Here is a 25,958-nt window from a genome sequence, read left to right on the forward strand (position 1 = left end):
AATTTAAATTATTTGCATTTTCTGCTTCATTTGAATGTGAAAACTCATTTTAGTTACATGATGTTATTTTCCTTTATGCTCAGGACGTAGAATGTTAAATTCCAGGAAAAAAATCAGCTTTGTACCTATAAGGAATGGACCTTTGCAGTCATTATAATAAAATGAACAGACCAACAATGTACATACTTAAAAGAAACATACAAGACAGCAAAATCCTGCAGTCACTGAGTAACTGAAAATTATTAAAGATTGCTTCTTGATGTGAAGTCACGTGCAGAGATCTGCTGAACAGTGCAGCACTATTCAGACCTTGATCTCTGCTCTGCGTTCCTTCTTACAAGGAGACAAGAAAAAGTGTCAGAAAGGATAATATTGTCAAGCCTAACATAAAACAGATAAACAGAAAATAATGGCTCTGTTATTGAGAACAGCAGAAAAATCTGTTATATTTGTATTAGATTTGTACTCCACCAGTGTAGATTCTATCAGAAATGTCTTAATCCATAGCACCCTGCTGCACTTGGAGACAAACATAAGAAAAGAGATGGAGCTAGCTTCAGGCTCTTTTACTTCCTAAAACAAAACCAGAACTAACAAGACAAACAAAGTATAAACACCCGGCTTGGTGCTCTGCTACAGGAGCATGGAAAAGCAGCCTAACCATTGTGGTGTCCTAGAAGAGTAACATTTAAGTGAAAAAATAAAAATAAAAAAATTCAGCAGACAGTTATTTTCCCTGCGTTATCTACATGTACAGATTTTATTCTTCAAGCATTGTCCTTTAGATGGTGAAAATCATAATTTCCAGACTGAAGGAAAAAAAAAATACTGAAATCTGTATATATGTAAGTCACCAGCAGGGGGACAGAAGACAAAAAAGAAAAAATACAAACAGGATTTAGCTGCATAAAAGACTTAGGGGAAATTAGCTTTTTGCACCCTGCTAGCCATTCCCTTCCATTTTCTCCAGTGCCAGCCTTCTCACATTTTAGACATCCTTACACTGTTGCTTCTTATTTTAGCGCCTAAGAGCAGCAGCTTTGAAATTCCCAACTAGTATTTTCACCGTTCAGCATTAATCTAATTTGCAGTCTTTCCAAGAAGTGATTGATTTTGCACAGCGTAGTTGCTACAGCTGGTGCAGTGGAGTATAAATGCAGTAATGCAAGTAGAATTTGCACAGCTTTACAGAATAAAGACATCTTGCAGCTTCAGTTTTGAATCTCTTAAAATTATCTTCCACAATTGGACCATATACAAGCTCCTGGCCATAAAACCCTGAACTGAAAGCATTCACGAGGCTTTCTAGCTGTGAATTTATTTTGCATCTTGCCCAATTTTTGTTTTTTATTCCAATTATCTTTATGTTTTTGTATGCAAGGTATGTAAATGCTCCCAATCACACGAAACAAGAACTCCCTGTAACAATGCGAGAACCGAGTGCTGTTTTTTTTTTTGCTGTATCCGATAGCAATGAACTGGATCACACCATGCTGTTCCATCTTTAGGTGGAGCCAGAATCAACCCTGCCAGTAATTCCAGGGTGCTGCTGGGCTTCCACCCTGTTGTCACAACGTACACAAACAAGCATTACATACCCCTCCAGCACAGAACAACTCCTTCCCCATCTCCACAAACAAACCCCAAAACATCGGTCCTGCCCCCAAACCACCACCTTCTGTTTGCCAGACCGGGGCAGCTTCTCCCACCCCAAGCTCTAGTTCATGCCATCCCAAACTGGCTCGGAAACAATGGCACGAGTAAAGAGAAGCAAATGTCAGAGCACTCAGCGTTAATTCAAGTTTGTCACACTAAGGGGTTACCACGCTAACACAATACAGCTCCGTTTCAGAAGTCTAAACTTCTTCTAAATCTGTTTTCAATGAATAAAATGTGAGTTCTGTACTCGGTTTAAAGTTCTCGGCGACCACAAACTACAAATATAATAGAGGAGCTTCCAAACAAAGTGAAGCAATAAACAGTTGCATGCAAGATTTAGATATATTCTTATTATGTACTGAAGAACTGGAAATATTTTATTTGGACAGCTTCATCTCCAACAACACATACAGTACAAAACTCGGAAAAACCAACCCAGGTGAAGAAATCTGAAAAGAGACAGCCAGAACAAAAGCAAAAAAGCAATTTACAAGTTCACCAGCTGAGAGAGAATGCAATAACACACTCGACTTGCCAAGCTGCTATTTCCCAAAGGCTGGGAAACCTAGATCAAGAAATACAATTCTTTTTGATAAACACCTTCTTCTCTGAGCTACAGTAGCAAGAAATAAATTAGCGCATGTTCAAGAAAGAGAAGTGGAAATCCACAGGGTGGCATTCTAAGTGCTGTCTGTGATGGGGCAAACGCACCACAGGTCCCTTCCTGCTCTTCCCAGCCACCTTAAACACAGCATGTTTCGAAACATCTGCCCCCCAACCCCAAATAAAATCAAATAAAAGCTGTGGGGGAAACTAAACAAAGAGCATTTTTCAGAACTGAGTCAGCTCCCACTGATGACCAAGCAGAATATTAGTTATTTCAAAACCTCCTCGGTTTAAGGCCAGCAATTTGGCAGTTTCCTATGCAAGACGGCCACAAAGCCTGACACCTTGGAGGGGCTGCTGAGCCTGCTGCCCCAAAAAGGAGGCAACCGAACAAGGAAAGAGGTCTGGGAGCTGGGAAGCCTCACAACTTGACACCCTAGGGACTCAGGACACCAGTGCAATCAGTGATGGAGACAGGACCAGTGGCCAAATCTTATATCCATGGTTGTTTTGTTAAAGAACATGTGCCTAGGGAAAACGTGTGCTGGGTACTGCAAGAACTAACAACATACTTCAAATGCTACCTTGAGACTAGGGCTGTAAGTAAAAGATACTAAAACTAAATGACAGTCAAAATATTAACATCATTCCATATGTTTGCAATATTTGGATCGGCTTTTATAGCAATAGCCTCCAGTTTTTCAACACCATTTTTAAACATTAGTAAACAAATTATGCTTCAAAGCAGACTTGTGAAAACACACTGCAGGCTTTTAAATTAGGCTTCAATTTTTTAAGGTGCGTTTGTGGCTTTGTCTGTTGCCTTGATTTCCATCTTGCATTTTGAAATGAAAGAGATTTCAGGAAGCCACCCAACAGTAAACAACTGAAATTTGTTAAACTTAACCCAGACTGAGTTTGTCCTGCACAGGAAGAAGAGAAAATCAATGTTAAATTATTGAAATACAATATAAATTTGGATCCCGGTCACTATTTTCAGTATGTATTGGTAGATGTGTGACGATTTTGTTTTCAAGGTTCACTGAAGAGGTATTGAACACCTTTTTTTGTTTCGCAATTGGGCTGAATTGAGTACAGGAGAGTTAGCTTGCCTGTGAGCCTTTTAAAACAATCAGTATCACAAAACCTACAAAACATTAGCCATAAGCTCTTCCAGAATACGGGGTAATCTCTTATATTCTGAGCTAACAGCTATCACAATCGTCAGCCTACCGTCCTCTAATACAGTGATCAAACTGCTTAATGAAAGTTTCTCAGAGAGGACTCCTAAAAAGAGACAATACAAAATGTTTAAAGACCACACAAAATGCAGGTTTTTTTAGTATCCAGCCCATTAGCAAAGTACATTGACCAATTTTTAATATCAGAAGGCTAGCGACAGTTCCTTCACATTGCTGAGTTCAGTTTTTCCAGCGATGATTTTGCTGCAGCAGCAAGAGTCACCTTCTTTTAATACAGTATACATTCTCAAATGAACAGAATTGAAAAGTTAATTAATTCTCATTTCAAACAATGGTAATAAGCTTTTCAATGGATACCTCCAGGGATAAACAGTTATATAGCCTAACTATTCAAATTCCAACATTAAGCTCAGACTAAAATCCTCATGTTTAGGTTAATCAGCGCCAGACCTTCTTGCATCTTTTGTTTGTTCTACAAAGGACAGCAAAGAATTGGAAAAACTGACATTTTGGTCATCTTGGGCTATTTTCCACGGGTCACTTTTCAAATTCTACCAAGTGTTTGGGAACAATTTTGTGAAAGAGCTTCTGCCAACCCTCATGCATAAAAAGCTGAGCTCATGAATCAAGTTTGATGACCGGGCGAGAAAGCAAGCTTTTTTCCAAAACCATCCGGATGATTCTCAAGAGGCTCAGCTACACACAGAACAAGCCTGGGGTTGGGAGGAAGGAAGAGGAACCAAATGGAACACAAAGAGCAGGAGACAGATTTCCAGTGCCCATGGTCCTACAAAAGCCTTCCCTCTCCCCCACTCAGCAAGGAAAACAAATCACTTAAGTACAAAAAGGTATTAGGAATAGACTTCAAAAAGGATCTTCTGCTCTATAGCTCACATCCACTCTGTAAATAAATTAAACGCACATAAATATCTTACCCTCCTTGTGTTTTCCACAACTTTTTGATCTGGCTTCCCATAATTTGGTGGATTGGCATAGGGATCGTAGCCCAGTTTGGCCAGCATGGGCGCGATCACCGGCATGTCTTGCAGAACATCAGCAGGTATCTTCCCAACCCACTTCGACAGCGCTTCCACGTTGACTGGCTTGATTACTTGGTCAGTAGATCTTTCAACTCTGTGGAGGGAGAAAGAAAGGTTTTATTTTGTATCCCCAACCAATATCTGATCCTTTCCTACCAGGAAGACTTTTAGCTTGTTGTTTCCCCCCCCCCCCCCTTCTTTCCCTCTCAAAATTTCGTGTTCCTACAGAGTGGGGGGAAGTGCAGTTTTACTACGTACAGCTGAAAGAAGAATAATTGGTACAACATCCATGCATGCTTTCTGCTCTAGGCTTTCACAGAGAGCGTGCTGAAGCAAGTTCCTTACATAAAGAGAGCAATGAAAGCCAAATATCTGCTAAGTGAAAAGTATGCACACACCTACATATAAAGCTGTTTTCCCACTGACATACTCCCACATTAGCTGTTTCGTTGGCTTAATTACTCTTGAAAGTTGTATTCTAAATGATAATCCCTGTGACTAAACTCATTTTTTTTGAATAGGACAAATAACATTTCCAGAGACGCTTTTGAATATTACACCACCTTAATGTAAATCTCAAATGAAAGACACTTTTTTTTTTTTAAAGAGGTGACAAAGATACAGACTGCAGTCATATTTTTCATGACCATCCCTATAACTGATGGAGAGTTTGTTCATTACACAGCTCTTAAAGAAAGGCAAGTGAGTAATCTTAGTGTCATATGTACCTTATTTAGAAAACAACTCATTTGTTGCTCATTTAATCAACTGTCCTCAAGTCTTTCATTCTTGTACCCTAGTCTGGTTGTGGGATTTTTGTTTGTTTGTTTTTAGAGAAATCTGGCATCAATTTGCTTTCCCATATTCCTTGCTTCTTTTAGATTAGAAAACTTAAAACCTCCTTACTGTGTTTATTTCTGAAACAGGCCAGCAGCCCTCAGAGCAGGCCGAGTAATCTAAGGCTCTCCAAACTTTCTTCGGAACTCAGAAAGAAAAATGCAGATGCATTTGGGATATCAGGGCTTGTCTTTCTTCTATGGCAGTCTAACATCAGATCTGTAGATACAAGATGCCTAAAGGAATATTTACATGTGCTAGGTAAGTAATGCTGTAAGGTACAGCACTGTGTCAGTAGCTCCTGCTGGCTGGATAAACCTGCATGCAGTTTGATGCTGAGCATCCAGCTGTCACAGCCACTCGCAGTCATCATCCTTCCTGTGCATCGTTTAAGTCATGAAGAATTTAATCACAAAAAGCTCTACCACCCAGAAAACAGAATTGGTATACTTGAAAGCAGAATAACTCTACAAAGAATAACGCCAGTACCTCATCTGCATGAAACAAAGCATGAGAACACCAAGATTCAAATGTGATGCTCGAGCAGCTCATTCTTCAGAATTACACAGCAGGCAGAGTACGAGAAAACACATCCTGAGAAAGACATTCCTTAAATATTCCCAGCACTTCCTGAGACAAGAAGCCTGAAGCTGAAGTCATGCAGCCCTCAGAAGTGGCAAGTGTGATCAGTTATTTCATTAGCCTGATGAGTTAACAAAGAGGAGTTAACAAAGAAGAGCCCTTGCACAGGGGGGCAAGCATTAATCCAGCAGCACGGGGCATCCAGCCCAGGTGCTTACTGCGCTGTGCGATGAAAGCCAGATTACAAACACATACGCACGTCCACCAGTCATCAGCTCAATTTCATCTTAACGCCAGCCTTTACCTTCTTACTCAGTTTTACTTGTCATCAGAGCTAAAATTCTCCAGGATACAGAAGGGAAGTGAGTCACACAGTGCTGGAAGGTCAGGGGCTGGAGTGCTTCAAACACGACCAACACGAACAACAAACCTGACAGGGAAATGATCACTGAGGGGGGAACCATCCTGGCAAGTGGGGCCTTCGCAGATTGCTGCAAAAAGGTGTTGAACAGAAGCTGATGAGTAAGCACCCAACAAAAAAAACTGTAGGACAACCACAGGAATTTAAGCCTTACCCTCCTCAACCATTTTCAGTAGCTCGAAAAGAAAGGCAAATAACCCAGAATGGGATTTGGGGGTCAGGATACCTTGTTCTGAAGTAAAAGCACACGTCAATGTTTATGCTTTGCCCTGCTGTCATTTCAGTCTTTGGTAAGAAAAAGCTCAGCACAAAACACTTCCTGGTGGCAAGAGACAGGCAACCAGGCTCAGCTGCTCCTAGGCACTCATTCAAAATATGCTGCAGCACGTTTGGTCTCCTGTCTACATCTTTTACTGTCCTGTCACTTACAATGGGTAGAAAAGTAAAACACAACTACTGGAAAAGATCCTTCAGACCAGAAGAATATCTGAGGAATATGGAGGGAAGAGAGAGCAGGCAGGAGGGAAAGAAAACAAACAGAAAAAGAAGAAACAAAGCAAAACAAGTAAATGTACCAAGTCTCGACAAATTTGATTATGTGTGCACATGGCAAATGCGGCCTGGCAGCACTGCCAGGTTCCACTGCAGAACTGCAGGGACCGTCTGAGCTCTGAGAGCAGCTGGTAGCACGGAGCACAGGGCTAACCCCACATCCTTCTACATCTGTACTAGAATGAAACGAAAGCAAGGTATATATTAAAAGCAGCGCATTCTAAAGCAATTTTGCCTAGACAGCTATTTTTGTAATAAGCCTAATAGGAATTGTTATAAAAGGGTTGACATTTCTCTGCACCAGTGGTCACCGCAGCTGTTTTCAGTTAGGAGGCAAATGCCGGAGCTACATTAACAATACCAGTTACAGCCTGCAGCCCGGCCATGCATTCCTGGAACAGCCACGCTGGCAATTACTTCAAACAACAGGTTTTGCACTACTACAAGGTCTGCGGTGTACATCTTTAAAACCCCTGCAGTGTTTCTCAAGCTGGGTAAGAAACAAAATGAGGAGGAGGGGGGGGGGGAAATACCAAGTAAAATTAAACAACGGTGAGGCTAGGGCTGGATCAGCAGCAAAAAAAATCAGGGATTACTAAGCAAACGTAGAAGAAATGACGACAGCCAACGGTTTCCTCAAATGAAGCAGCCAGGGGAAGACATGAAGTCAGAAGCTTAAATACAAACTGCCCAGTTCCTAATGGTGCTAATAAAAGACTTCTGCATAAGCGCTTTTGAGTCTGGAATAAGAGCAAATGGAGTCAGCTCGCTTCCTGAAGGGCTCTGCAAGTCACTTGGTGGCTAGCTTAGCTCTGGAAGAGAAATAACACACGAGTACATTTTAGACACAGCTGTAAAAAAAAAAAAAAAAAAAAAAAGCACCTTGCACTGACCTACAGCCTCATTCCATCTCATACAGATTGCATCTAAAACAGTTTTGATTTCAAATGAGTTAAAAATACATTCTTAAATATTCATTTTCTGTTACTGGATATAACATCACTGTAAAGATCTTTAAGGGATACCGTGGTCACTTTCTTGAAGTGGCTTTACATATTTCTAGACAACAAATGTCTGGTTTCTTTTCAAAAACCCTCCAGCTGTTATAACACCTCTGGGCATCCTGATGCTGGGCCTCACTTGAGCAGGTGTCATGGCTCTGAAGCGGATACCAAAGGGATCTGAGAAGTCTGAAAGGTCTGAAAAAGTCTTAGAGCTAAGTGGATGACCGAGGCAGGCTTCTCTGCTCGTTCTCTCAAGTCCTTACACATACCTCTGCCTTTGCAGGTTATAATAGCAGCTCATTCTTCACTCAATTTTTGAGGCTTTCTACCCTACCCAATACCTTGCAGCCAGCAGGGGAGATAGTTTCACCTAGGTCTTCTTACTCTCTCTGCCAGGCTACAGAGGCTAGGTCTGTGTGTTGGTATCTTTTAAGGGAAGCTCACACTCAAACAGAGACGATTTGGTACTTGTAATGTGCTCTTCCTGCCAGGGAAAGCTGCAGTATAATTTGAGCGATCTGATTTTAATACACCATTACGGAACAGCCTGAAGCATTTGCTACCAGACATGTGGTGAAGTACAGCTCTGTGAGAAGACAGAGCTGTATGTAGCAGCCACCGCTTTTTTGGGTTTCCTTGCGTTATCTGAGGTGATCTGCAGCTCTGTTCTTTGGAAGGTCAGGTGGCAGAAAGCTAGTAGCCCAAATACAGAGCTCTGCTGCTCCAGCCTCGGTTGTTTCTGCTAAAAGAAGGCAATATTCACACTGTGAAGCACAGAGGATTCCCCGGGAAGCCTAAAGAGAAATCCTAAGTCGTAAGAGAACAAGCCTGGATGGAACCTGAGCCTGGAACTCAACGGCCCATCGCACCCAGGGCCATAAAGAACTCAGCTGCAGCTGAGAACAGGCCGAGCACAACTGCATCCCCCTCCTGTCAAGTCCGCTGAGAGGCATTCAGCTGTCAAAACCTGCTGAGTTGTGGCACAGCCTTTGAAATTCAGGGTACACTACGCAGCCAGGACCCTTCCAAGGAGCACAAGTTCCTTGGGACCCCTACTCTGGGCAGGGACCCCGGCACACAGCAGCCCTGGCCTGGGGCACCTGGTGGTGCATGAGAGGTGAGGGACTGAAGGGGATCAAACTGGGGGCCTTGAGCTCCCAGTACGTACACGAAACAGACATCCAAGGTCCAGAATTTCACATTCGCTGGGCTTTTTCCCTACAGGCCTCAAAAGACTGAGTCACTGAAGTCATTATCAAATTATAAAGGTCTCTTGCAACCGAAAAACAAATCTCACCCTGCATTTCAAGGGTATTTGATTAGACAGAAACAATACAGACATAACATTAATAAACCATTTCTCCCTATTGCCAAAGCCTTCTGCAATAATAAATTACTTTCACATATCATCTTGCAAGAGATAATAAAAACATCAAGAATTCCATGAACAGACTGAATTGAGGGTCACAAAAATAAGATTATTTTCATATGGGTTTGTCTTGAAATTCCTTGAGTCTCTTTTCTTGAATTTCAAAGTCTGATTCAAGAATATTCACAAAGCCACATTTTACTTTCAACATTATATTTTCATAACTTTTACAGACACGAACAAGCATTCTCAAGTCCTCACATCCCATTCCACCAGATTTAGCACAAAATACTACTTGAAACTGTGTGAATTCGATAGGGCTACTGAGTTTTATAGTTTAGAGGTCCATTAATTTTTACAAATACAAATCTGGAAGCTGTAAGGCAGTAATAATTTACTGGAAATGGCATTCTGCATAGTTATTTTACAGGACACTTAGCAGAACTTGGCAACCACCTTTTTATGGCAGTAAGAATAAGTTTACTCCCCCCTCAGCTGCCACGGGGAAGCAGTAACATAAAGCAGATAACTGAAGAGAATTTCAGGCACAGACATAGACTGCAGAGACATCCAAGAGTACACTGCTCCAGGGTTACACTATCAGAAGGCTTCAATCTGCTAACAAGAATACTGCAAAAAACGAGTTGAGATGCCTTCTTGATAGCTGTAACAAATTTTATGATGTGCTTGCAACCATATTCCCCTCTATTATATTAAGAGTTCTACACAATAGCCATTTCCTTAGGCATTAAACAAAATCTACCAATTTTTATTTCTCAAAACCTTTAAAAGGAGGAAAAATAATCGCTCTGTATTCAACAGTTTGACACGTCTCCACACAGCTCACACTGCTGGCTGTGCAAGCTACCTCTGTTACTCTAAAGCACTTGGTCGGTGATAAATATTCAAAATGCAGAAGCCAAGGAATTTAACTGAGGATGTCTTGCTGCTAGGATATGCCTTTTATTTTTATTTTTTATTTTTGAAATTAAAGTGACATGCAATCTGGCAGATAGATCTGTCATTACAAAAAAAAAAAAAAAAGAGATTCAAGAGATTCAAGCATTCACACCTTTTCCCCATTGTAACGCCCAACCAACTCCCATACTTCAAAAACTTGGCTGTAAAACTGGAAGAGAAACCAGAAGAGCTGGTAGTTTAATGGGAGAATAAATAAAGGATTTTTGTTCGTTTGTTTTTTTTCTCCTTTCACAATACTTCAGCTTTGTAATCAGAGATAGATTTCGGTCTCTGAAAGTAGTTAGGTCAGATGCACAGATGGCGTGACAGAATACCGAGAGATTTGCCTACAACAAGGTTAATTTTATTCAGAGTGTATGTCCTTTTAGGAGCACATGCCAACAGAAAAGCACGCCAATTCTGCTTTCTATTTTGTTGGAACAATTTCTCAAGTTTCCTGGAAGAGTACGTTCTTGGCAAATACGACTCAAGGGCCATTCTTGCATTGACAACAATAATTAAGTTCCTGAAATCTGATGGGTGATCTTGCTAGGATGAATACTGCCAGTCTAGACAAGACCAGCCCAGGTTTATTTAGGGCACAAGAAAAAGCAAAGCTATATTGGAAGAAAGGCTGATATTAGATGTCCAAATTTAAGTTACACTGAAACTAACTGCCAGCTCACATGCTCTATATGCATGTTATCAGGACAACTGTTCAGAGGGTGCTACAAGAGATTCAAATCATTAGTTAACAATTATCATTTTGCATATAATCTGCATTGCAAATCAGCTTTCCAAGACACCACTAGCTACTTAACACCGAAACCAAGTTATGACCAGACTTTTATATGCCAAAGGTACTCTTTTACCTTTTAAAAAGGTACAAGATAAAAAGAGGAATGTGCATACTCACTTGGAAAGAGAAACACCGCCTGCTTTTCCGATCATTTCTTCGTGGTGCAGCACTGCTTGGTTCCATGGGATGCGAAGAAACTTTAAGAGAGTTCTCATCCATCTTTCAGGATGCAATACAAGCTGTTCATAATGTACCAGCATACACCTCTCAAAACCAACCTCCATACACTGGTTATACATAGTTTCTATAGCACGATTCCACTTGGTCAAACAGTCCCTGTAGCTGTTCAGGTCAAAGCCAGCTATTGTGACTTTTCTGGATATCATGGAATGTACAGATGCACGACCGTCCCGTACCATGAGAAGAAATTTGGCATTGGGGAAAATTCTAGCAAGATAAGTTAAGGATTTTAAAGCAAAAGGGTCTTTGTTACACAAATACGGTGCAGGCTCTCCATGTTTCACAATGATTTCCAATAGAAATGCTTGCATGGCCGAGTCCAGAACCTCATCTGTGACTCCAGCTTCATCCAGCCGGATCTTCTCTTTGCTTGACCTAGCCCACATCTGCTTAACTGCCAGAATTCGTGGGATGACCCTCGTCTCTTCTCCGCACCGAATATCCGGGTGAGCATCAAGCATGGCACGCATTAAAGTAGTGCCACTTCGAGGTACTCCTCCAATAAATATTAAAGGCATGTCTTTGTTGTAAGCAAAGGTTTTATTCGCATTTACATTGGAACCAGTTCTTACTGTGCTTCTCACGCTTTCCATCCTCGCGGGCTGGCTGCGTTCCTCTATTCGATGGTGACACTCCATCGCGTGCTGGCCCAAGTAAAACACTGTCACTGAACTGATCACCAGACATGCCAGTAGCAAGTTCTGTTTGAGTTTTCCAACCATTTTGATAATGTCTGTCACGTCAAAATAACGAGACCTTCTAGTTTGGATTATTTTCTAGTTCACGTGCCATGGAGATCCTAATCCAAAATAAATTAATGTCTGGTAAGAGAAAAAAAAAGAGTTTTGTTAAGAACTGCGTGATGAATCAGCAACAGAAACATCTGACAGCATTCAATGCAATTATCATCTCCTGGTGTTGTATTAAGACCACAAAAGGCTATGTCTAAACACAAATACCCCACAAGAAAAAGTACTCTTGTTTACCCATAGCAGCAACACAAAACATAATAAGATTGGCGATTATAGTTGCTATTTTCATAGTTCTCTGATGCATTGTAACAGTATATTTAAAGGAATTCCACCACTGGATAACTACCATTAAATTTTTCAGTCAAGGAAAGCCATTATTTATATGGATCTCTACAAACTGAAAAAAACAACTCTTAAGAAAACACCTTTCTTTGCTAAGCGAGGATTTTACAGAGAAAATAAAGACAAAAGACAAGACCTGCCCCCTTTCACATTTGTCCATAAATACATTATCTTCAGCATTGCCTGACATGCTCCATTTCCTTCAGAAGACAGGAGGTGATGGAAGATGTTTCACAGTTATGAAACAACCCTGACTGAGATTCTCCATTTTTTGATCATGGGCTTTATGCAATGAAGAAAAAGTCTGCAACGAGTAAATTTCGATTTTAATTTCAAGAGAAGCTTTGATGAAAGAAACGTATCACCATTAAAAACTATAAACAGAATCCAAGATTAAAAGTAAAATCAGCCGTGATTTAAATAACAAAAGAGTCAACCCATGCTGACTTGAAAGTTTTAATCCATCCCAGTATTGAGATGATGCAAAGCAGATATAGAAAACTAAGGATTTCATCCTACCTTGTTTTCTTCACCTATTTTTTTCTTAAAGATATTTTTCTCAAAAATAAGACCAAATTATTCATCATTCCATTGATTAAAAAACAAGCAAACAAGCCAACCTCTCCCCCCACATCTTACGCAGCATTTTGATCTCCAGAGAAACGTCCGCTGAAATACTAAAAACTAAATAAATTGGGAAGAAAGAAGAACCAATCCTGTTTGCCATCAGCGTACAAGCAAAAAGAATTAAAGCTTTGCATGTAATAAAGCATTCCCAGAATAAGTACATGCTGCTTTCTACCTTCAGATAAGGTTTGTGCTCCTTTTAAGCAGGGCTGGTAGGCTCGTTATTTCTTTTAGCTTCTACTTCATCTGGGTAAGTCCGCACCTCTGCTGGTATGACAGCACCAGTCTTCCCGCACCAAACAAAACGTAACGCTCTGAAGTTTAGAATTCGAGTATTTTGTGAAATCACAAAGAGCTTTACGGTGAGTACCCAGGTAGCAAATTAAAAGTCAAGTGGCAATACCAGTAAGGCAACTTGGCTTCCTAAGCCACCTTGGCAGCCCGTCTTCATGGAGCTTATGGTTAAAGTCATTTCGTATTTATAGTATGGAGTAGAAATACATACAGTAAAAAAAGCATTTAACCTATTTGTCATGGTATAATCTCCCTTCCGTCTGTATAGTATCACATGTAAATTATTCAGTTTGTTTTAAACCCTCACAACTCTTATAAAAAAACGGGAAAAAGATGGCAAAACAAGGATGACCACGTCTACTTCACGAGGTATCAATAATATGGCTTTAATTCCACGCCCTACTCTACAATTTAAGCAGCTACGATTACCTGGTGACAGGATGACACTTCAGTGCTGGGAAACAAAATGAACTTGCCACAACAAAAGCCACCTCTGTTCTCCTGTAAGCTACTTTCAAACAGCTGTGGCACTATTTTCTACAATGACAGATCCCGAAACAAATCAGATGGGTACTATAATGTAAGGGTTTGCACAGCTACCACATTTATTAAAAAAAAAGTTATCTAAAATATTTAGTAATTTTAACTCTAAAAGATTTCCAAGCTGTAATAAGGAGATAGTCTGAAACCCCAAGACACATAAAATGAAAACAAGGCTTTTCACTGATGATAGTTTTCATTTAGGACTCCTTAACACTGCATTATTTACGCATAATTTTTATTTTTACAGATGAAATGAGAACCAAAGACTTAATTAGATCACTTGCCAACGTGTACGTGAGATCAAATAAAAGGTTTAAGTAGAAACAAAAGATGTAAGAGCTGTCCGCTGTCCAATGTAGGCACTGGTAAGAAGGACTTAGGAAGACACCATGAGTTGCAGCCAACACCAGTGGATTATGTTCAGCCCTGGCTTACCTAAAACTGCCACCTCAGCTGCCCAGGTGCCTTGCGGTGTTCACGCCAACCTTTATTTTCCCATCCGTATCAGTTACTGTATAGACTGTTCTTTTATATGTACTCTGTTGTTTTCTGAGAGGAAGTAGTCCGAAAACTGACTCTTCCTCTCCAAATTCCAATGAAATTCATACTCTAATTGATACTTTAAGCATGGGCTTGCTTTTCAGGGCTGAAATAACTCACTGAATGGTATGAATCACAGATGCTTTTAATTGCCAGGCGCTCCGAGGACTGAGGTACCGCCAACATTTTAAAGGACTGGCTTCCTCGACACTTTTCCATCTCTGTCAGCAACGCACGACACACCCCTGCACACACACTGATGCCGACCCCGTTCCGAAACACGACTGACTGAAGTGTTTCCTCCATGAGAAGCTCAGTCTGTGACAGGATTCACAAGCTGATACCCCCAGGGCCGTCCCCTGCTTGGCAGCTGCCTTCCCCACCACATGGCTGCAAGCGCTGTGAGGGGCCCGGCCCTGAGGCGCTGACAAAGCTGATTCCAACCGGCGGCTGTCGCAATACTGTGCTCGAAGTTCAGCTTATTGGTCTTTGCTACCCAAAGTAAACTGGAATTTGGGGCTCAACTGGTTTCATTACAGGTGAAGCTGCCCAGGAGGGCTGGCAGGCGCCTGTGGCAGCAGTGCTCTGCCACAGCAAGCCCCATTCCGCCTGCCAGCCACTGGCCTTGGCTTTTAGTGCCTGGATATCCGCAGAAAGAATCCCCCAAAACTAAGTGAACACGCTCCAAACAGCACTCAAAAAAATAAAAGCATATACACACACACACACAAAATACACATATACACACACAATTCAGTCAATGGCTGCACAGCACTGAAAAGCGGAAAGTCTCTCTCCTGAGCAGATGCAGCATGCACACCTAACTTTTAATTAAGGAAGGAAAACTGTGCTGCTTAAAACTAGCAAACGCCACACAGAATCTCTCTGAATGCTCTTAGAAACAGTAATGATTTAGTTAAAAGTCTTCTGCAGAAAGAGCTAGCACAACAGGAACAGATTTTGCTGCAGAGCATACAAGATGTGCAAATATTTACACTTTATACAATCCCCAACATTATTCAGTTTGAGTAAATGCCATAAGACTCATTTCCAAAGAAAAAAAAAAAAGACCCAAAAAAACAAAACACCAAACCAAAGATTTTCTTTGACTTACAAACTAATAAAAACCTATCCCTTGAAGCCCCTAGTCTTCCCCAAATGCAAAAGTTAGGTAGCTGATCACTAAGGAAAGCCTCTCAGTGCACGAACTGTTTTACTTGGGTCATTTATGTCAGAATATCACTGTGAAAGCCAGAAGGGAGGTGAAGCAGCAGCAGCGTCAGAGCAAAGCCTGCTGAACGCAGGCTGGAACACCCCATCCACGGGGCAGGCAAGGCGGAGCGATGGCTCACTCCCAGCACCGAATGCACTAAGTGCTGCAGACAGTTGGTTTCCTAAATTACCATTAAGCATTGACCACTCGCATACAAAAACAACAGATCCATATACTTTTTTTTTTTTTTTACCAGAAAAAAACAAACAAACACGCAAACACACCAATCGACCACAAACCTGTTCATTTGGTGCAGCAATTTTTGCTAAGTCCCACGCTGCCAAAGGCTGACAGGGCAGAAGCAGCCAGGCTGAAGCTGCCCTGTGACCCTCCGTGCTGTTTTCTGCCTGGGAGCAGTACCTGGAGCACGCAGCCGCCGCCAAACGTAGCAAGGCCAGGGCCTCGTACATGGGGAATCCAACGGGAGCTGACAGAAAGGCACCTCTCAGCAAACCGATCTGTTCTACAAGCTAGCAAGCTCCCTTCTGGGCCCCTGGTTACACATAAGGCTCTTCAAGATAAGTATGACATATGGAAGTTACTGCCCTTCGAGCAGCTCACAAATCAACAAACTCCACCTCCTCCCTCCTCTACATGAGCGAGCACTCTGGATCGCATCAGTGTCAACCTGAAGAATTATTACAAGTCATTAATGTTCTGCTGTTAACAGCAACTAAACCGACGGCGTCTGAAAATCACAGCAGGGCGATCAGCAGTCCCCAGCTAGCGTTTAAGCAGAGCCTTGAAAAATGGTGGGGTTTTCACCTGCTGGGACCTGAGGAGCGCAAGCTGCCACTCCAGCTGAAAGCACAGGCAATTCTTAATAAAAATAGGAAAACGACAGAAAAAACAACACCGCAGTCAGAAATTAAAGATCACTACAATGACAGACAAGGCCTCTAGCAGCCAGTTTCAAAAGACAGACTAAACCAAATGCCCAGCAAATATAAGTGCAAGAAATAGCACAGAGTTGCATCTACAGGTTTCATTACCAGAAAGTGCAACTAAGCACTGAGTTAGAAGTGCCTGTAACTGAATTTTATTTCCAGAAAAGTCAGACCGATGAGTCAGCCCCAAGAAGATGTGAACAAAGCAAAATGACTGCTTTGTCTCCCTGCTCTGCACACACCAGCTCCCTCCTCCCCCCTGCCCCTATCTGCAGTAGCTCAAGACCTACTTTCCTAAAGTTCATCCAAGAAACACTGAAGATTTTAGCTTAGTAAAGAGGCAATTCATTCATTTGTATTTTATGCTAAAACAGTTTGGGGTTTGTTGTTGCTTGAAAAAGTCGTGTTGGGGAAGAAAAGATCATCCATCACCATGCAGCATGAAGCAGCCCTCCCAAGCTCTAGCAGGCACACTTTCCCTTGGGAGACTGCGAAGAGGGATGACCATCACCTACCTCCTTCCAGTGGAGGCTAAATAAACAGGACAGCAACACTTGCATCACCCATCTCGAAGAAAAGCCACACACATAAAGCATTTTTCTGTGATTAGTTTGTCCCTGCCTTTTACTTCTCAAGGTTCTGGCTCGCATCCTGGCCACCAGATCCCTTTCTAGAACAGCAAGTACAGGAGCACTGCTCGATTTCTGTGCAACGTGCCCCCTCCTGCATCCACCTAAATGCACATCACATTTGACCACAACACTTCTCGAGAAGAAAGATAGTTCTTAGCTCTGTGTCAACAGGCTACCAGGCTCCAGTCGTCCTCTTCGAAGCCTTGCACCCTCTGCCCTGCATTGGACAGTGGTGAGTGGAAGAATCAAGAGTTATGGTATCAAGAAGATACCATACCATACCAAGAAAATACATATGGTATCAAGAAGATACTCCAGAGACACCACCTTTCAGATGAACAACTGCAGTCTGACCGCCAGATTCAGCCCTAACAGCCAGTGCTTGTGGTATAAGTCTGCTAAGGGAAACTGGAGAGAACAATCATTCGGCAGTGGCACAGCTAAAGAAGGTAATTAACTGGAGGAAATGAGTGAAGGAGCAAGAGGAGAAAAAGAAGAAACTGTCATGGTGAACATTGGCAAAAAGAAGAAACTGTCATGGTGAACATTGGCAAGTCCAAGCAGTATTTTCATTTCTGCTTGTACAGTCAGAAGCAGAAGAGAGTGACAATGGATAACAGCAGTTTAGGAGTTTTTGCTACTCAATTTAGCTGCCTTGCATCTGCTTAACCTCCAAGCCAACAAGGTAAGCAGACAGTGAGCGAGATGCAACAGGCGCTGCTCTTTCGACGCAGTTATCTGAATCAGCCTTAGCACTTCATTGCATAGAGGGAGCTCCAACAGCTCCTGGCTGCCAAGCTCTCCAAAGGCCACTTTGCTCAAAAAAGCAGAAACATACCCATAAAAGCTTCCCCGAAGGCAGCAAGAAAGAAAGCTGGCTGGCTCTTCAGCTGCTGGACTTTAGCCGCTCTTCTTCCAAGCCCTGTTCACACTGTACACACGAGACACAGCTGCAAAAAGCTTCTAGATGTTGTTATACAGAGGTGCCACCTCCCGCTGCCATGTACTCTGTAGTAAGGATACACTACCAAAGTCACCTAATACATGTCTCACAAAAAAATAATAGACAAATGGGTTCCCGTGTGATGCAGATGTCCCAGAGCCAAAAGACCAGCAGTGCTGAAATCGAAAAAAGGTCAAAAGCCCTTACCATTATTTTATAAGATTGAGGTACAGACATTGTAAGAGGTTCCTCCCTTCAGCAAAATCAAACCATGCACAAAAACTTGTTGATCTTGATTCAACTGGTTCCAATTCCAGCAGAGAAACGCCTGAAGAGTCGATAACCAGCCTTCCGCGACTGAATCCAAGGGAAAGAAAATTTTCTTAGTAATTATCCTCCCATCTGCACCGCGTTTCAAGTCACCAGTTGTGAATATATTTTCCTCTCAGGCACTGCACTGTAAAAGCACACACTGGAAGGGTGGCAGAGCCTGACAGTTCTCAGGAATCCTCTTCAAAACAGCGCACTTTTAGAAGACAGGGCAGACGCAATATATTCCTTACAGAAAGCTCCACATCAAGCTCATCAAATAGTTTAAGAAGCTGCTGCATACAACAACAGGTCTTTGCATATTTCTAAGTCAAAGTTAAAGAAAGGTCTTACACAAATTCCATAAAAGCTTTCCCTCAATGCACTGGTTTGTTTCTGGCCGTTTGCGTTTGTTCACCACAAAGAAGATTGCATAGGAAAGCTGACAGCTACACGATAATGGTATAGCACAACACCAAGGAACACAGCTGAAATATTCACGGGATACCACTAAAAGAAGCAATCCAAACCGGCCTCGACTCATTTATAAGAGACTGTTCCAAAAATCATTTAGGTATTCTGGAAGCATTTTTGATGTCTCCCAAGCACAGCCATCGCAAGGACTCCCCCAGGGCTGGGCATCGCGCTTTGCTACCCGGCACATAACAGCATCAGAGCGATGCCGAGGTCAGAGGACAGCACTGGCAGGCAAACCCCCAGCACAACATTCGGCCAAGCAAGAAATCAAAGGAAGGGCCAGAAAGCTGAGCACCAAGCCCATCTTCACCCTTTTCGGTCATCACAGCTCCCAAGCCCTGCAGCTGATTTCTCAGGGTTTCTCCCCATTATTTATGCAGGAATAAAGGCTGCTAAAGCAGCACCAGCAGTTTTTATCCCCAAAAAAACAAGCAGCACTTCACCTGGGGGAAAGCACCCGGGCTGGGACGCAGGCAGCGGGGCTGGGCGCAGGCTGGCTTGGTGCAGAGCAGCTCCAGGGGCAGGAGGATGAAAATGGCCTGGGATTACCCCAGGGACACGCAGACACGCAAACAACCATCGGTGCCGTTCGCTGACATTTTTCTCACACTCCCCTAACCCCGCATTTTTTGCTTGTTTTTAACCCGAGAAGCTGTAAAGGCCAAAGCAACCCCCGCTGATCTCCGAGTTTTTGCACCGAGCGCCCCTACCCCAAATTGTGGGGTCCCCCCCGCAACCTCTGGAGCTGTCACGGTGCGGGTGGGGGGCTGCCCCAAAACCCTGAGCCTCCCTCATCACCCCCACATACACACATTTATATATCTAATAAATATATATTATTACATATATATATATATAGAAAGAAAGAAAGAAATTCAGACGTGTTTGTGCTCCCCCCGGACCCACCCACACCTCCAGCCCCTTCCCCCAAGCAGCCCCGCGCACCTCCCAGGCGCACCGAACCCTTCCTTTAAAATAAAACCATTTCCCATTTCCCACCTTTTTAACCCCAAAAAGCGGTCAAACCCCCCAAACCCCCCACCCCCCCCCTCCCCTCTCCCCGAACCCAGAGGCTGCGCCGGGACCCTCCCCAACACCGGGTGCACCCAAAGCGGGCAGGAACCGCACGGAGCCGCCCAGCAGCGACCCCGGAGCCCCCCCCCGGTGTCCCCGTGTCCCCCCCCCCCGTGTCCCTCGGTCCCTTCCCGGTCCCCTCCCGGTGCCCCCCGCCTCACCCCTGCTGCTGCCGCCGCCGCTGGCAGGGCCGGGCCGGGGCCGGGGCCGCACCATGGCGGCACGGAGCCGGCACCGGGAACGGGAACGGGGCTGAGGAGCGGGGCCGGGACCGGCACCGGCTGCGCCCCCCCCCCCCCCGCTCCCTCCCCTCCTCCCGGTCGCCACCGCCCCCTCCCCGCGGCTGCCATGGAAATGCCAAGCGCGCCCTGATTGGCCGCGGGCCGCCATGTGTCGCGCGGCGCTATTGGGCCGCCGCCGATGATTGACAGCCAAAGGGGCGGGGTTAAGAGGGGGAGGTTGGCCACGCCCACTTCGCGGCTTTTTCCCGCGCGGCCGGAGGTGGCGGGAAACAGCGGGGGGGCGACACGTGGAGGGTCTGGGGGGGAGCCTGAATTGGGCTTGTTTTTAACTCGGCGGCACCAAAACTGCATTTTTTCTTTCCGTGCAGGGGCTCTGGCCCAGCTGCCTTCGCCCCGTGCAGACAAACAGCCCGCGGGATCGCAGGGATAGGAGGGATCCCACGGGGCAGCCCCGAAATTGAGGTTGCTTGCCATGTGTGGGGGGGAAATAAATCAGGTGAAGGGAGTTAATGGGGTGGCAGCCCCAAAATGCAGGTTGGGAGCAGCAGCACTGCTTGGGGGGCTCGGCTAATGGGAACGAGCACCAGCAGGGTGCTGCTGGCCTTGGGGACACCGCAGCAGGACCTCAGTGCAATGAGGCTGGGAACCACCACGTGGCAGAACGTCACCTTTTCACCACAAAAACCCTAAAATTGGGTCAGACTCATTGCCCCATCTCCCCTGACAATGTCACAGGGCACACCACGAAGCCAGGAGACCCAAGCTCCAGTGCCCTTTGAGCATCAGGACCCTGAGCGATCCCACCGGGGTGAGCCAAGTGCTAACAGCCCCTCACCTCGCTCCTCACACACCAAAAGCTTTTATGAGCCCACCAGGCTGTGGTTTCCACCCACACGGCACTGGATAGGGATGGGGACTTATCCTGCCTCCCCACGGTGACAAGGACACATCGATGCTCAGCAGGGGCTGCCACCACCTTCCAGGGGCACCCGATGTCCCCAGGGCCTTCCGATGTACTCGGGAGCTGCCGGGTCCGTGGACAAACCATAAATCCCCCCCCCCAGGTGCTAAAATCCCCCTCCAATTTCTCATCTCAGGCAATAAACGTCGCCTGCTGCCGATGGCGGCAGGACTTGAAGCGCTAATTTACGGACGAACCGCTCTGCGTCCTATTTCCAGTAAGATTGCCTCGAGCCATTAAGCAGCACTTCCCAGGTCGCTTTATCGATTTGCCTTTTACAGCTCCAGCCGTGACTCACGCACATCGTCCCCTTTCACGGCTCCCAACCTGCGGCGATCAAACGGGGCCCTGGGGAGAAAACGTGGCTCTCTGGGGGAAAATCACAGCCACCGGGGGAACCAAAGCTGCTGGATGGGGCTGGTGCTGCCTTTAATCAGCGCTGGGGCAGGAGCTGTGCTCAGCCAACCTGCCAGGTCTCTGCAGGCAGAGCCCAGAGCCGGGGATAATCCACGGTGTCCCCCTTCTGCCCCTCAGTGCTGAGCACCAGAGGTAGCAGAGCCCCCCCAGCACCTTCCCACCTGCACTCCCCAGCACGGCTGCCCCAAAATCTGCCACAACCGGGGGCAAAATTGGGCTCGGTTTTCCCTCCCTAGCTGCCAGCGCAGTGCGTTTATGTAGATCTAAGTCCACTCCAAAAAAAAAATAGCCCTGAATTCAATTTAAGCGAGCTGATAGAAGCCAAAGTCTCGCTGTCCACCTCGGGGTGTGGTTTCACCTGAATTCCACCTTCCCAGCCGTAAGAATGCCGAGAATTTCCCTCTCGCTCTGCACAGCTCCTGCCTTCCCCCAGAGCCGTGCCCGGAATTTGGAATATCGCTGCTCCTCTTCCTCGAGTGCCTCGGCAGCGAGCACAGGGCCAGGCTTGGGGCTGGCTGTGCAGGGAGAGAGGAAGGATTTTCCCCTACAAGCAGCATCCCAGCCGGGTTGGGGCTGGGGTTACAGCAGCCAGCCACAGACCTTTCTCCTTCCCCCTGCCTGGACTATTGGGACTGTTCCTGGTCCGACCCGAAGCAGCTCTGTGCCCTGGCTCCTGGCCCTGTCTGGGTCTGACCCGGTGCCTGTCGCCTCCTGAACGTGACGGCGGAGAATCGATCATCCCCCACGCCTGCAGAAACCCGTCGGTGCCAGGAATATCCCCGCCTCGCCTCCCTCAGCCGGATTCATTTCACAGGGAGATTTTTTCCCCAGCTGTGCGAGCTCTGGAGGTGCAGCATCCTCGGGGTTTTCCAGCGGGTAGGCAGCTCCAAGGAATACAGCAGGAGCTGTTTTTCCACTCAAGGCAGGAGCGAGCGCTCCCCTCTCACATTTACAGGCACCTTCGCGTGTTCCTGGCCGGCGGACAGCTGCCGATGTGGCACGACGGACGTGCGCGGGCTGAGCACTCCCCTCCTGCACAGGAACATCCGAGCACAAGCCAGGGCCTGACTCCTTCCCCTCCGCGGGATTTTCTCTTAAAAAATAAATTAAAAAAATCCCACGTTGCAGAGACCTGCTAGGCAGAAACTCAGTGCTTGGGGTGAGCAGAGCCCCGCTGATGGGCACGAGCGATGCTCTCGCTGCCCAGGGATGCTTGGGGAGCTCTGCGTGGGCGCCTGCTCCTCATGGCATCCACTCAAAAAATCGCACCAGGAATTCGGGATCCCTCCTGCGAAGGGTCAGGAGCCATTTCTGGGGGGAACAGGGAATGTCCCAGAAGTTTAAATGGCTGGAAATGCCCAGTAGGTTGCAGGATTAAGCCCTGGGTCTGGAAAGCAGAGCCCGTGCCATGCGTGGCAGCCACACAATGAGCTAAATATCTGCCAGCTCACTTGTAATGCCAGCAGTATGAGAAGTGTCTCAGCTGTGTCTGGGGCAAGGAGGTAAAAAGGAGGCTCCTGACCTCCAGCATCTTAAAAAATAATACAAATTATTTTAACTTAAAGAAGAAGACACAAAAATGCCCCTGCCACGGAACCAGCGGTGTGCTCATGTCACATTAAAGGTTTCCAACCCCTAAGCTCTGGCTGCAAGGGGGCAGTGACGCATCCTGCGAGCCTGGTGGTTTTGAAAGCAAACTGTCCCGTGGCAAGAATGTGTTGGCACCCTGAAAAAATACAGAAATCAAAAAAAAAAAAACAAACTGCTTTGGGGTCCAGCTGTATGTGCTGGGTCCCATCCTAGCAGTGATTTCTTCCCCATTCGCAGGGGCCAAAGCACAGAGCCCCTCAGGGTTGCCGGAAAGCCCTGGGTTCGGACCCATTTTCCATTTTCCCCTCGGTGTCTCCAGGTCCCGAGCTGGGTGCACTGGGGAAGGAGCAGAGCCCTCGGGCCAAGGTCGGGGAGAGCGAACAGCAAACACGGCCCCTCTCACTGTTTGGTTTCCATCAATGATTTATTCTTCCCTTTTAAAAGGAGAAGGCAGCACGCGGTGCTCTGAGCTGCCTGAAAGGCTCCTGGCAGGGCACAGTGAGCAGAGGCAGCGTCCTCAGGAGGGGATGCACCTGAGACCTGTCCTCCCCCAGAAATAATCCCACGGGAAGCTGGGCACGGTGACGGTGGGCACACCACGAAATCCAGACCTCGTCTCTCCCCGTGCCTGGCTCCAACCCCCAGAACGCATCCCCCCGCAGCCGGAAAACCCACATTAGGTTAAAAAAGTAGCGCAGAGGACAAAATGCACCGAAAGATGCATCTGCAGCTCTCGGGGAAGAAGCTGGGGCACAAACAGAAACAAAACCTTTATTTTGGGAAAAACCCTGCCTCTGAGCCTCCTGGGGCTCAGCCTGTGCCAGCTCCTTGCCTCCAGCTGGGTCACGCCGTCCAAAGGAGACCCACAGAAACCTGCTCGATTCTCAGTCTTCTCTAATATTGACGTGTTCTTCAGCATGACATTCTGTAGAAATATTTCTTGTTTTCCTATTTCTTGTTTTCCTAGCAAAATCAAGTCCTCCTCTGACCCAAACGGAGCAGAAAGGGCAGAAATCCCCTGCCAAGGCGCTGCTGCAAAATGAAATCCCAAACCTTCTGCACCTGTGCAGCCAGCAAGGAGCCTCTGCCCATAGCTCAGGGCTTTCTTTTTGGGTTATTTTGGGCACAAATCCCCACTCTGCTCCACCTGTTCTGCTTGTGGCACTACGGGCAGCCTCTGGCTCAGCTGGCAGTGACAGGAAGCATTTGTTGGTTTCAAATTTTCTCTTTTTTTAATTTTTTTCCCCCTAACGTGCTGCAGCTGGGCACAAGGTGGTGCAGAGCCCGGGCTGGGGCTCCAGGAGGATTTTCTGCCTGGGTCTGTGCTGCCGTGCACCCACCCAGCCGCTCTCCCCGCTCCTCCGTGGGGTCAGGAGACAAACAGACGGGGAAATAAGCTCATGCAGGGGGCACAGCATGAGATCCCCAAGGCCACCAGTGGCAGGGATGCAGCCCCTCTGCCTCTGGAGCTGCCTCACAGTCCGAATTTCCCAAATCTTCCCACAGGCGCCTTTATCAGCGCAGCACCGACGCGGGGTGGCCGGACACAAGCAGGGCAGCCCTGACTTCTCCTCCAGCAGCTACGAAAATGTGGCTGTGAGTGACCCCGATGAGTGCAGGAGGCAGCCTGCCAGTGTCTGTGTTTGATTTCTTACCTAAGCTCCAGCCAGCTGAGCGCAACGTCAGCTCGGAGCCATAAACCACGAGATGAGCGGCGTAAATGGCTGTGGCCAAGAGACCCGACCAGGAAAGGGGCCGTGCTCCGCGCTTGCTGGATCAGGGAGCGGCTACCTCGAGGGTTACCTCGGAAAATCCTCGTGCTGATTTTCTCGTTTGCAAGCACAGCGAAGGGCCACGGAAAGCTGCCTCCGCGCAGCGTGCCTGGAGGTGCCGGGAGCTGCTCCCCACCAGGGTCCGGCAGCAAGGGCAGCCGCACACATCGCCCCCAGGGTGAGTGATGCCCACAAACAAGGGCGCTCAGCACCTCCTGGAGAGCCACAGGGCAGGGGACGGGGCTGGCAGGCACACAGCATCCCCACCCTGCTCACGGGCCGAGCGAAGCCCACGAACCCCCATTCCCATTCATTTCCCCCTCTACATCCCCTCGCGACGCTGCAGCAAAACCCCAGCCCCACCAGCAGCCGGGTGCTACCCCTCACCCCGACTCGCCCATCCCAACTCACCGCGCTGCCGAATTTCACCTTTTTCGACTTAAACGGGCGATTTGGGCTCCCATCAGCAGCAGCTCCGGGCAGCCCCCGTCCCCCACGCTGCCGCCGTTCAATGAATTCCTGCTCAGAGCTGCAGCCCGGCCGCGGGCAGCTCGGGCAGGGGACGGGGCTGAAGGCTTGCAGAGTCCTCGAGCCGGTCCTCGGGTGCTCCGCTCCCACCAGCTTTTTCTTCTCCACCCGCTTTTATAGGAGCCGGGTAGCTCCTGCTGGCTCCAGGCACACTTATTATAGCGACTGCTCTGACCCATTTAACCAGCGTTAAATAATTTCTCAGTTCATTGTCCTGCAGAGATTAGTTACATGGAAGCATGTTTTAATGATTAACTATTGGGCTCTGCTGAGGCCCCAGCAAAAAAAACCGCAGTGTACGGGGCCCCCGCCCCCTCCTGCCCCCAGCACCCCCTCCTATTGCCCCCCACTCCCAATATTTCTCCTTTTCCTTCGAGCCCCAGCCCCCAGCAGGGTGCATCCAGCCCAGCCGGGCTCAGAGGGAAGGCTCTGGCTCCCAGCACTGCAGGCAGAGTTTGGGAAAAGCCCTAAAAGCAGAGCCCGA

General features: G+C 46.5%; 1 protein-coding gene across 10 annotated transcripts in view; it reads right to left on the reverse strand.

The window, feature by feature from the left end:
- The window catches only part of TPST1 (tyrosylprotein sulfotransferase 1), a 33,685-nt gene extending 8,024 nt beyond the window's left edge, over positions 1-25,661 (reverse strand). For 4 of the 10 annotated variants that reach the window (XM_068656120.1, XM_068656121.1, XM_068656119.1 and 1 more), the window contains exons 1-3: positions 20,126-20,305; positions 11,149-12,092; positions 4,403-4,601 (exon numbers count right to left, since the gene is read on the reverse strand). In XM_068656120.1, the coding sequence (XP_068512221.1) occupies positions 4,403-4,601; positions 11,149-11,993 (1,044 nt within the window). In that variant the 5' untranslated portion in view covers positions 11,994-12,092; positions 20,126-20,305. Of the gene's footprint in view, positions 1-4,402; positions 4,602-11,148; positions 12,093-15,881; positions 16,143-19,333; positions 19,448-20,125; positions 20,306-25,357 lie in introns of those variants that run through there. The other 6 variants (XM_068656116.1, XM_068656114.1, XM_068656122.1 and 3 more) reach the window with 6 other exon arrangements.
- Positions 25,662-25,958: the final 297 nt, after the last annotated feature.

The sequence above is a fragment of the Anas acuta genome, chromosome 19 (genome assembly GCF_963932015.1).
Source record: "Anas acuta chromosome 19, bAnaAcu1.1, whole genome shotgun sequence".
Taxonomy (NCBI): domain Eukaryota; kingdom Metazoa; phylum Chordata; class Aves; order Anseriformes; family Anatidae; genus Anas; species Anas acuta.